Source organism: Accipiter gentilis, chromosome 1 (genome assembly GCF_929443795.1).
Source record: "Accipiter gentilis chromosome 1, bAccGen1.1, whole genome shotgun sequence".
Lineage (NCBI taxonomy): Eukaryota > Metazoa > Chordata > Aves > Accipitriformes > Accipitridae > Astur > Astur gentilis.
Genome location: NC_064880.1, coordinates 33,037,938 through 33,051,071, shown reverse-complemented (window position 1 = coordinate 33,051,071; position 13,134 = coordinate 33,037,938). Strand labels below are relative to the sequence as shown.

General features: G+C 39.6%; 1 protein-coding gene across 5 annotated transcripts in view; it reads right to left on the bottom strand.

Moving 5' to 3' along the window:
- The window catches only part of LRP2 (LDL receptor related protein 2), a 134,374-nt gene extending 124,451 nt beyond the window's left edge, over positions 1–9,923 (bottom strand). For all 5 annotated transcript variants that reach the window (XM_049806542.1, XM_049806551.1, XM_049806569.1 and 2 more), the window contains exon 1: positions 9,675–9,923. In XM_049806542.1, the coding sequence (XP_049662499.1) occupies positions 9,675–9,768 (94 nt within the window). In that variant the 5' untranslated portion in view covers positions 9,769–9,923. The remainder of the gene's footprint in view (positions 1–9,674) is intronic.
- Positions 9,924–13,134: the final 3,211 nt, after the last annotated feature.

Below are 13,134 nucleotides of genomic sequence, written 5' to 3'. Positions count from 1 at the left end.
TTCAAAAATAGTGACTGTTACTTGTTGCAACTAAACATATGAGAACATTTTCAGAAAAGCAGAAAAACTGAAGTCTCAGTACAGAATAGATAGATCATATGCCACAAGCATCTAATGTGCCTAGATAGACATTCTAATGCTACTTACTGCTGCCCGTGACATTAGGAACTATATATATTTCTTTCAATGCATTGACACTCATCACGTTTCTCCCTTATTCAGTAGCAACTCAATTTCAGCTAGCAGCTAATAGCTATGGCTGGTCACTCCTTATCAACCTTCTTGAAAAGGAAATTCCACTTGCTAAGGCAGGCCTGAGTAAAGGAGGGATCATCTGAACTGAAACAATGTTGTCCAATATGCTCATGCAAAATGCAACTTTATCTTAAAAGACCTGAAAATTAACAATAAGAATTAAATCAACCTTTAGCTATTTCATTTTTAAATGTGATATATTTTCTCTATGGTTTTCAGGTTAAAAAATAATTTTAAAAAATCCTTTCACCCAAATAGTAATACTAATGAGTTTGTCAAATTAAAAAGACAAAGTCCTTGAATTCATCAAAAGAGGATAAATACAAGAAATATCATCTCCCACTGAAACATTACCCTTCCTGTCAGTCCCAATGGAAACATTTTACTTAAATGTCCCCTAACCAGCCAAACTCTACAACTGTCAGATTTACTCACCCATTTGGATTTTTTAAGGATGCTTGATTCTGCTGCTACTCCCCTTCACTGGTGGCTGCTAGGCATGGTATTTTAAGTAATTCTTTAAATTACATTAGCTAGTTACTCTAAGCAGCATTCCAGGCACAGTGGTGAAGAGCAGGGGAAAAAGGTCTGCTCTGGCTTCTGTGGCTGGATAAGCCCCACACTTGCTGCATCCTTGGAAACACAAGAGCATACAAGTACTGCATACTACATACTTACATCCAGAAGCAAGCATACAACCACAGGAAAGGCACATGTTGCCTCCCAACTTTCACAGTGGTAGCACACAACCTATAAATAACGTTGCTCACAGAACTGCAGGCATTTGCCTACAGACTTGCAACCTTTAAATCATAATCTCTTCCTCATAGCAATAGTTTCCATCGGTCTTTCAAAATGCCTGCGAGGAAGAAGATTGCAACCATACCTGGTATATTTCTGGCCAAAGAGTCAGTATCACCATAGGGAATGTTTAATGACCAAGATTTTCTCTTAATGGGGTGATAATTTGCGTCTGTTTCTCTCTCTACTACCTTATGAAATTTCTTGGGATTTAAGTCTCTGAGAATTCTTGACCCCTAATAGAAAAAGTTAAATAGGACAACAAGTTAAAAAGTATTGCACATCTTAAAAGAAAAAAGAAAAGAAAAAAAAAAAGGCACTCAATTCCTAAAGCATCTTTTCATTAGGAAACCAAACAAAAACCAGGGAGGAACGGTTTCTGTTACCTAATAGATGATAAAGTCTTAGTATGGATAAAGTACTTCATCAAGGTTGGAGCTTAAATTTTGCTACTCATTATTTTATTGAATTTAATGATCTGTCTTTTAGTTTCTTTTTTCCTCAAACAAATCCAAGAGATACCTAATTTCTAAAGGATTTAAAGTTCAGCTTTAAATTTTTATTTTTTTATATTTTCACTGCAAGATAATCATTTTATAACACATTCTGTAGCAGGCGTAATAAAGTTAAAAACTGCAAAACTAATAAAAGCTAGTAATAACAGCGGTTTTGCATTTCCCTGTTAAATTATCATTTTTTTTCAATTGCGTACAGTTAGAACACAAATTCCATAACAGGATATCACTTCTGCGTGTGCCAAAGAAGCCTGATTGTCATTGTTGCCCTCTTTACTCAGGCAGAGCTCCCGGTGAAGCAGATGGCCAGCCTGCCTGAGCAAAAAGGCAGGCCACAACCAAGCTATGTCTGAGGCTCTATTCAGATTTCCTATTGGTTCAGCCAACAGAAATTTGTCAAGTCTCAGATTAACAACTGAAGTAGATGCAGTTTAATTACTCCGCTAAATATCTTTCAGGTACTACAGAGGTAACAAAAGGAATTTTAGTACTTTGTTACATTTATAGAATACTAGGAACAAAAATTCATTTTCAGTGAGGCTTTAAAGTGCATTCTGTGGCTGACTTCATACAGAAAAGTAAAAATTTCCAAGCTAATAAAACCAGCTCATACATTCATACAGAAGACACCACAATCTTTGTCACTCATCTCAGACACAAACTGGAGCTCATTTATTTCACATGAAATGGTTTAAAAACCTATTAGACTTCACAGTAGTAAAAGTCATTTTTATTAACACAGCTAGAAGGCCAACAAAAACTGCAGCAGCATGTGCTTGGTTATTGTCCAACTCATTTATTGCATTGCAGGTTGAGAACAGCCCTACAATCCTGCTCAAAAGTGAACACGTGAGCAGTCCCATTCAAGTCAAGCCATCTGTTTACACTAGGCAACTTTACAAAAGGGTTTCCCGCAGTGCTAACACTGATTCACTATAGCCCTGATGGACCACTCTTATAACCAGCATGCTAGCCAATCATTTCCTATATGTTCTTAACAGTAGCATTAGGCAGCAGTTGCATGGCCAGCTGAGCCAACCCACTGACTTACCATAGGATAAAGGGGTCTGTCTTTCTCTCCCTCTTTCCAACTCCTCTCCTCCTACTTGATGCCAAGGTTCACTTTCTTTTGCAAACTCCACTAACTACCAGACCTTTCTTGCATGCTGCTCTAAATCACTACGCCACCAGGAAACCACCTAATTCCCTAGTCTGGTTTAGTTTTCCTCCGGGTTTGTAAGTGAAAGCAGCTCACAGAGAGGTCCGATGAACAGTGGTGCTAGCACAAAGCAAGCAGCAAGAACTCAAAGCTAGCAGCAACATGGGAATGGGACATTGGAGGAGAGAGGCAAGGAGAGTGTGGCCTCCTGCTTCCAGCAGCAGTTAACTGTTCACTTGGCTCATCACTTCTCATGAAACTGTACCATTAGATGACAAGCTATGACAAGGGCTTGATCAGATCTAAATGGGGTATCCCACTGGTGTTGAATGATGTGAACTTCACATAGTAAACTTCCTTCTTCTGGGTAAACCTGGAGTGGATTAGATACATGTATGTACTCCAGTTCTGCAGGCCTTCTACTTCCTCAAACTAAACTAAACTGTCTATGGCATACTTATCAGAGTTGACATTGTGCACAATGGTTTCTGAAGATGAAAATCATTACCTAGATTCTAAATATATGAGTGAATGTATCAGTTCCTGGGTTATCTTGTGGACTATGCTTTTTTTTTTTTTTTCTTTTAAGCAATAGCACAGAACACAACTAAAACCCCCATCCTTCTTGTTCCACAAAAGCATGAGCCTGCAATCCCCATCAAAGGGAGTCCCTATTGGAATGGACCCCCATTCTTCAACTCGACTCAGCAGGGTGTAGTATCATGACCTCCTTGTGCAAGAAAATAATTGGGCAGACATACTGCTGCTGTAAACAGTGCCCTTTTGCTGAAGATATGGCTTCTTGATTGTAAAACAAAGGCAACTTATTAATGTTAAAAGCATAAAACAGAACAGGTCATAAAAGTAGAACAATTTCAGTCAACTCTTCTATGTCATTTCATTAATCCAAAACAAAACTTGTAACAGTGATCCTTAGATCTCTAATCCACTTTAAGCATTGCAAAACAAAGAAAACATTAAAAGCCTTGAAACCAACAGTAAAAGCTTATGGAATCCGCTAAAGGCTATCCATTCCATTAAACATTTCTATGCTTACTCATTAAACTTCATTTTCTTAAATTGTTCTAAAAGTGTGCCGAGTTAAGGAAGCAAAAACCAGTTAATAAAATGAACATTAACACAAGAAATTGGACTTCAAAATGTATCTCAAACAATAATAAGCTATTAAGAGATGTTTACTCTTCACTGAATCCTATTTTGTCTCTTGGATCACTGCAACTCAGGGATAATTTCTTTGAAATTAATGGAGTTCCACTGGGTTGACTCAGAGGAAACCTTTATTCCTTCATCTAGAAACAGATCAAGGTATCTTTAAGAATAAAGTATAATTATCAAATTCTATAAAGAAACTTTAGTTTTAAATAATCGGAAAAACAACTCTGTCCTTTATTTGCCACATTCAGTGTAAGCTATTAAAAAGCTGACAAATTATCTGATTATCATCGCTAATTAGCCACAGTAGAATAAAACCATCAACTTCTCTTTAAATAGATGTCAACCTGTAGATCATTAATTAGAAGGGACCTTTAATGTTTTTCAACAATGACACCTTCTAGAAAGTGTAATTTCCTTTGAAACATCCAATTGCTATATGGTTCCAGCACTTTTTAAGCAGACCTCTAGAAGAGGATAAACAATTATAAACTCCTGCTTAAAAAAGTGATAGTACAATGTGATTCAAAGTTACATATTTGTCTACCTATCATCTGAAGAGTATTCACAAGCTCTCAGATCTAAAACTAAGTATTGTAGTAAGACTGAATGACATTTGATCCAATATTCATAAAGATAAAATGAACTACCTCTACAATGTGCCTGGTTACCGCTCAATTAAAAATAAGAGTATTCAGATTAAAAAAAAAAAAAAAAAAAAAAAAAATAATCGACAGAAGAACCTCCGGGTTCAGTGCTAAATGAGAATTTAAAAAAAAAAAAAAAACATTGGGCTTTGATCTGGCAATAATCTAACAGTGCAAGAAGGCACATGGAGAGGGAAAGGCTCTGAACAGTGTGACTGATGTCATGTCAATCCAGGAAGCCCAAAAGGAAAAGAATTTAAAGGCTTTAATGAAATTGCATTCTACCTTTCCCCCAAATGAATCTTTGCTCATTTCCTGCAAAACACATGGAAAGTAAATCTGGATTAAAGTAGGATTTCATTGCTCAAATTTCCAATCAGCTCAATATATGAAAGAAGGTTTTGGGTTGTCTTACAGGGAAATAGAAGCATCGCATACATCACGCAGTTATCCTAGTTGAAATCTGCTTAGATGCTCTGTCTCTATTTGTCTTGACTCCTGCAGCTTAATTATTTACTGTAATTCTAGCGTTTGGCACAGAACATAAATCTAACCAGGTGTCATCCAATTACTGCTTTCAATTTTTAACTAAAATTCTGTGGTTTGTTCTATTCTTTGCTTTAGCTGATTACTTTGCAAATTCCTGATATGCTTTGCTGAACAGAATACAGAAAAAGAGTAAATTATTAAAAAAATTCAAGAGATGTACTAAGAGAGGGATACTCATCAAAAAGAACCATACCAAATAAAAAGAAAAAAAGACTGTCAGTGCACAGAAATACCACTTATTAGTTAAAATGTGAGATTATGATGTGTTTCACTGATAGGTACTTTTAAATTGTCAGTCCTCAGGAAACAAACTAGTTCAGAGCCAGGTAGATGGACACTCAGTAGGATTTTTGCTTTTGATTTTGTGTGAGTACATCTCCAAGAGAAACCAAGAAAATTATACTAGTGCAGGATTATGAACACTGCAGCCCACAGGTCATGCACAATACCTATTAAATTGTACATCAGGACTGCATTGGTATATTCATTTTCTTTGCCATCCTTTCTCCCTTCTCATTACTCCCAAATCCTCAGCCCCCAAGGAAAGTCTCACTCAAGGTCTTCAAACACTAGGTCTTGGCAGTGGCATAATCTTACAGACAGGCTTCTCTGTCATTTAAACGTGCGCAGCACTGTACAAGGGAGTATGAATACTGACTCTGGCCTGTCGCCTACAGCAACATCACTATTCGTCATCCTACAGACAGATTAAATAGATTTGAGTGAAGGCAATGTCTAAAAAATGCTCAATTATTAATTTGGAGATTGAACTATTACAATGCTCGATGGAAAAGCATGTTTCTCCATGCCATTCTGGAAAGAGCTGCTGTAGCATTTCTCTCCTTGGTCTTATTGAACCTATTCATTACTGGCTTCACTTCATGCAAATGTTCGTTGGGATTTCTGAGATATGATATTATACCATATAGATTCATTCTTAGCATAGCCTTCATTCTCAGTAGAGACCTTATAATGGTAACAAACTTGAGTCATATTGGTCTGGGATGCATTTAAGCTGGTGATTTATCATTGCAGAGATTTAGGATGTAAATCAAATTTGATGCACTAGCTTCTGTGTTACAGCAAAGTTTCTGCACAACCACATTTTGCCAACATGCATATGGAACAGATAATGGGCTTTCCTAAAAAGAAAAAAATATTTTAAATTAAAAGTCTTCTGATCTTGAAATCAACAATAGAAACCTTAAAAAAAAAGTCAGTAAGCTATGAGTTATTGAAGAGAAGCAAAAAGTAAATACTAGAAGTCAACCTAACTGTGATCTTCTGGCCTCTTAACTCAATAGAGAATCAAAAAATTAAAAAAATTAGCATATATGTAGACAGAAAGAGCATTAATGGAGATGTTTGCCTTTCCAGCTGCATTTCCCAGAATTCAAAAGTTTACACAAATATTATGATTATCGCAAGGAAAATATGGCAATCACTGATGCCATATAATTCACAGCAATGCGAATCTCTCATCTTTGATTCCATACATAAAGCATGCTAAAGAAACAAAAAGATCCTCAGAAGTATCCACCACAAAGACAGGGGAGGCAAACATCAATTTAAACATTGTAAACTACACAATACAGTGAAATCCTGGCCCTTACATAGCAATGTGGTACTTTGCAATAAATTGCAGCAAAGCCAGAATTTCAGTGTAAGTACATGCAAATCTGAAAAAAACCATGATACTGGCATTGTTTTGTAACTCACACTAATTTAACAGAATTGGTGACAAAAATCAATACCAATGTAATTTATTAAATAATTCATATTCTTTTAATACTAATAATACATTTATTTTATTTTCTGGAAAATTTACATCATCTCTGTTGAAAGTAGGTCATCAGGACCTAAAGGACACCAAAAAGTAGGAAATTTAAGTGATCTGAAATACATGGGTTACAAAAATACTGACTATTGTAGATTTGTGAAGAATGTTCTTAATACTTTGTGTCTAGAAAGAAGCGTTCTTTTTTATAAAGAAAAGCAGGTTTCTATGAATTATTTATATATGATTTTATATATATGAATGATTTTATAAAGAAACTAAACTAACAGCTCCTCTGGTGCTGAACCATTAAGAACAAAAAAATTCAAGCACCCTCAGGTACTAAATCCTCATCAAAAAAAGTACAGCAGGCCTTCCATGTTAGATAAGGTGAGCCTGATAACAGACACTACATGAAATATTGCATGAGTATGTAGATCTAGTATGCTTTGCAGTAGCATTAAAGAACTCATTGTTCAAATGCGAAGTTGCCCTAGTGATCTCATTTGCCCTCTGCAAAACTGCTGAGAGTACAACATCCATCCAGTACCTCTAGTTTATGACTATGAGCATGAAGCACTTTGAGATTCCTCAAAACAAACATTAACATTAGCCCCGTGATGCTCCTTCTTGACACTACCTTCACTTAGGTAGTTTTTTAGATTCCAGCTGCAATTTTTTTGTGATAACAGTTACCCAACAGGCAACAAGGCTTATAGAGTAAAGGTTGCAGAGCCAGGCCCTGTACTACTGGCAGTTAAGAGGCAGTATTTTTATTCAGTTTATAAGTGGTATGTTTAATTCCAATAAATCCAGAATTAGATAAATCAAGGAAGAATCATGATACTATCATTCGAGCAAGTGCTCAGGTGAAACTACTTCTAGAAACATCCAGCTTATACTGGGAACCCTCGAGTATTGCCAACAAAAACCTTCAGAAACATCATGGAAATACCTTTGCAAATACTGAACACTAGGCAAGATAATACGATTTTCACCATTTTCCTTCTGAGCCTAGGAATTGCTTTCAGGATTCTCTTAATAGCTTTTGTTTTGTTGTTTTTTTTAACAAGAGTCTGACATGATCTCAACATTCAAGGAGCTGGAACTTAAGGATACCGAATATTTCACAACAATAATTGCAGTGTGGCCAAGATTGCTATCCAGAGATTTTACTGGTATCAGTTACCCGTTACTAAAACTATACCGTTTCATTTGCACAATTACGCTACTCTGAAGGGGCGGGGGACACCATCAAAGTAAAAAAAACTTCTGTACTTCCACTGCCTATGGGTACTAGCTACTTCAAAGGTTCCCTCTGCTTATCCTGTCATGTCATTTACCAGGCACGTCCTGAGCAGTCAAAAGTGGCTGTAGAGCAAAGAAATAAACTTTTAGATCAGCACTGCAGCTTCCATTCTACCCAATATAAAGTAATAGTGCACAGGATTAACTCTGCCCAGTGTGACCTCCTCGGCTAGGGCTTTTGCAGGTCTCCCGCTGCACATTAGCTATCTGCTATTTCCCTGCTCGTAAGTGGGAGCTGCTAGCAGCAGTTGCTGTATAATTACTTACTTGATTCTGTCTAAGGAGCTTAAACTAAGAGTTGAGCAAAGAAAGCAGATTAACAATTTGAACGCACACGTAATACACAGACACACCACCAGCAGGACTGCCGGGTCAATACATGGGGCCGAGGAAATGCACTTCAGCCACTCCTGCTCCAACTAGACAGGCTTAATTTTCACTGCAGGGCAATTAAACTGCGCGAAGAGGGGGAGACAGGAAGAGATGGGCTGCAGTCAGTCACAGGCTGGAGGGAGGACTGGAGACACGGCTACTCCATCCCCAGCAGGCAGATTAGTACCAGAGGAGCGGCACTCAGCCCGCTCTGCCCGTCACATGCTCCCGGGTGTCGCCTAGCAACAGCAAAGCCCAGAGAAAAAGTTCTCCCTCTCTCAACTTCAAATCTGCGTCTGAGACCGACTGAGGGGAGCTTATTGTCCTCCAGACTAAGCATCTGTTACTTGCTTATAGCCTTCTGTAAACGACTGCATATACCACACGTACGCAAGCCTGTCCAGGCATACCCTCTGTCCCCCGCCCTCCCCCCCAGCGCAACCTGTCTAGTGCAAGTGCCGCAGCCTGTGCGCTTCTCAAAAACAACTCTAGGTACAATTTTAGTGGCCACCAAACCTGCTCTTGGAATGCAGGTGAACTCTGCTCTGCAAAACCACCCACGCTTTAGTGGCACGAAGGGCACTAAGATCGCAAGGAAAAAAATGCAAAAAATCTGGAGTGATTTTTTTCTTTTTTACCTTATCCACAGCCGGTAAGCAGTACTCCCTACAAGAAGAGCTGCACATTTGCATCTCTAAAACTGTGAGGTTAGACCATGGAGTTGCAAAGTGTGAGCTGTCCCTCCAAATCTGGCAACATTTGTGTGTTGCTGTCTTGTACAACAAGAAAAAAAGCTTGTACAAACCACAAAAAACAATCAGAAGAAACATCCTGGGATAACTTAAAACCAAGGTGAAGTGAAGCTAAAGAGCCGGTGGTGTTTGTAGTGTTTTTTAAGGTGCTACCTCCCTTTCCACAAACAGAAATCGACTCCATCAAATGACTCCGGGAAAGAGCCAACTGTCTCCCCTAGCTATTAGAAATAACTCCTTGAATCGGCTCCCGTTAACCCTCTACTTTCAGGCACTTTGGTCTTTTTCTCATCGAAGTCCCCAGGACAGGGATGTGCTCCTTGCGGTGCAAGTCCCATTCCAGAGAGGCTGGAGCATAGCGCTTACCTTGGCAACTGCCCTGCATTATGCATGCAGTGAATAATATGAGCAGTTTGCAAGCAGTTGCTGCTCTTCCATCCATCCGATGGCGAGGTCCCATCTGAGCTGGGATGCTCCAGCTCCCTCAGAAGCTGGCTCCTCGACTCCGGGGTGCTGATCTGCACAGCAGCAGCACAAGGAGCCTGGTGTCTTTTTCTTATCCTGCTAGTTGCAGGAGAAAGGCGTGTTCGCCTGTTGAGACATCGCGTTTTCTATAAACTCCCACCCTCCAGACATTGCATAAAGCTCTTTATACCCGGCGGCCCCGGAACCAGCATGAGGGAATCAGGCACTGCTCCAGGCCCTGCAGCCACAGGCTGCCTCTGCCCCTCCTTCCACAATTTGCAGGATAGGCATGATGCTTCCAAGTCCCTGCACTTTGCAGCCTTAGAGTCCGTTGGTGCCACACTGCGTATTTTGAGTACATCAGGGGAATTTCAGATTGCTAGTGAAACATCTCCCAGATTTTAGTGTTCCAAAGGCATGCTCCAAACAGGAAGAGTATTTATGACAACTGTGAAAAACTCCACAACACCTACTTCCCAATGCAGGGGATAAAGTTGTTATTATTCCTCACATAAATATTGCAAAAGGAAAACTGTAGGGATGAAACTTATTTCTGCACTTTCTTAGCAGATAAAATCAGTTTGGTAAAGTGCTTTGCCTGTGAATGCTTGATACCAGCTGAAGACACCTTACTCTGGTTCTAACTCTCCAACAGTGTGTGCAGCACACGTGAAATGTCTGCCTGTGTTTTACTGCTGTCATTTCAGTAATCATCTACCTACTAACAAGGGTAGAACAGTGCTTAGTATCACAGGAGAAAGATAAAGATACCCTAATTCTTCAGGCTGGAATGCAGTGTTGGGAAAAGTGCAAACATTTTGGAGGCTTTGCTTGTAGGATCAGAAGTATCATACATAAACTGTGTGAAGTTAAATCACTATTTTGTTTTATATTAGTCAGAAATATTCTTTGATGTCGAAAATTTAGTTATGCCAAGCTGTTCCTTTCTCTGTATGTGTGCACACATACATGTGAACAATGAATACTGTGCATACATACCATGAGAGAAAGACGGGTCTATTTGTCTCACAAGAGGCTTTGTCAGATTAGTTTTAATGACACCATCTTTATAAATTCCATCTACTGTTTACGTTAGCTTCATGCTATGTTCATTATACTGCAATGGATGTTTGCTGATGCTGCAACAGAACTTAAGCAATATTTCAAAGCATTAACTCTTCTTTTTGCCATGGACTGTAATTTCAAATTAATGGGTAGAAGTGCTTGCATTATTCTTGCAGAAGTTGTGGAGGAACATATTGTGGCTTATTAGCAGATAGTGATTTTTCTCCAGGTCCTGTAGGACGCTAATCCCCCTAAACCTTTCCGTAAAGGTTTTCTATCTATCAGGATAGGAAGGGGGCGGGAGAAGGGGGAGAAGATGTGGAGCATAGGCTTTTGCAACGTTGTGATTTATGCAGGTTCAGGGCTGTTTGGTGTAGTGGTACGACACAGCACCGGGGTCAAGCCACAAGAAACACTGGGGGCAGATCAGAATATTCAATTAGCTTCCTGGCACCTCTGAATCACAAAGAGAGGATAAGATCTCTCCATCACAAGATCCAGAGCTGCCGGGGGAGGGGAGGGACCTGCCCTCTTCAAATCTCTCTCCTCCCTCCCACCCTCTCTCCTTTCACTGTAGGAGAACAGTGCTTGAAACATTCCTTTCTGCACGGAAGGACTTTTCCTATTGTTGTTTTCTTTGTGTTTCAGTGTTGCCAACTTACTGGAATTCTTGTCGTGGTTTCACAGCAAGGCTCAGGCTGACCAAACGGAACCAGCTGCGTTTGTGTATGGGGCCGCCGCTGCTTTAATCCTCCAACAACGCCGACCAGGAGGGAAGGAAGGAATCCTCAGAGGGGAGCAAGCAGATCTACTCTGTACAGATGGGTGCCTGAAAAGCCAACACACAGACTCACTGTACTTAATTAGAAGGGGAATTGTTTAAAGCAGTTCACACCCCAGCAACACGCAGACAGGGCAAACAGTGCTTGGAAGCTGCAACCCATGATTGGGAGCTATGTGCACTCTTCCATCACTGTAGGTTTGAGGTGACCTGGATACAAGCTTTGGGAAGCACCTACCTATGTTTCACTCCCACACAGCTGGCAGCCAGAAGGTGGGCTCCTGCCCCATTCTCCATTACCATTTCTACACATTTATACTTCCCACAGGGTGGTGGGCAAGAGGGATTCTCAGACAGGAATGGTGGAGACACTGCTGATCGTGAGGGGAAGTCCTGTGCTGAGACTGTGGGTCAAGCCCTCCCCACACATTATTCTTTGCACTCAGAAGACAAAATCTGCATTCAGAGACAAATGAACTGATCAGCCCAGATGCTTCATGCTGAAGAATGATAATCCCTAAGAAGCCAGCATAGGACAATACTGTTCTCCATTTACTTCATCTAAAATTTCCTCCTCTCACTTTACTGTGGCACCTCATCATCCAACCAAAGGGACCCTGTCTCGCTCGACACCATCAAATGGGACTTCAGCAAGACTAGAGCTGCAAGATCAGATTCAAAACACCTCAAGTCTTTCCCATAACTACATCCAAAATCACCCATGCCGGTGTAACACACCTCTTCCTCTCAGCTTCCTGTTGACTAAAATGTCAGCTGATTGTTGTCTGACTGAACTAGATCTAGGGATTTTTAGTTGAATATTTCAGGTTTAAGAAGATGCAGACTACATCTGTTAAAAGGTTAGAGGGAGAAAACATAGGCTATGCAGTTGTCCAGTGAACTCTGCTTTTAATTCAAAATACAGTTTGGGATGTGCTTGCTTGCCTGGTTTTTGCTGTAAGCAAGCAATCAGAAAAGCTGTAAATGCGTAATTTAGAATGAACAACCACAGTGCTTACACATTAAAGATGCATGCTAAGCACGGAAGTTAAAAAGTAAAAGACTTGATTTTTGACCAGGGTTCAGTTCTAAATTAGTGCCCAAACTCATCCAACTCTTAACAGACAGATAGAAATACCACGGTTGATATATGACTAGATAAAGATACAAAGCTGATGTCTAATTAAAAAAAAAAAAAATCACTAAAAGAAACAGTGGGTCAGATCTGCACCTGTAAATTTGTCTCTTCTGAACTTCTCTAGGGTTAGGACAGTTTACAGAGGCTGAGGATCTACACAGGGCATTATCCAATAAAGCTGTAATTGCCACTGGCATTCAGTAATCTTGTGGTCAGTCTGTCCTTGGATAAACCCAGGTTTTCCACAAAGAAAATATTTTATGTTACAAGATGTGTTTCCAATGTCACATTTAAGTTTCATCATTAAAACCTATGCCTTTATCATGACAAGCTTTTTTATTATTTTTGTTTAATCATACTAAAGCAAGGCTAACTGT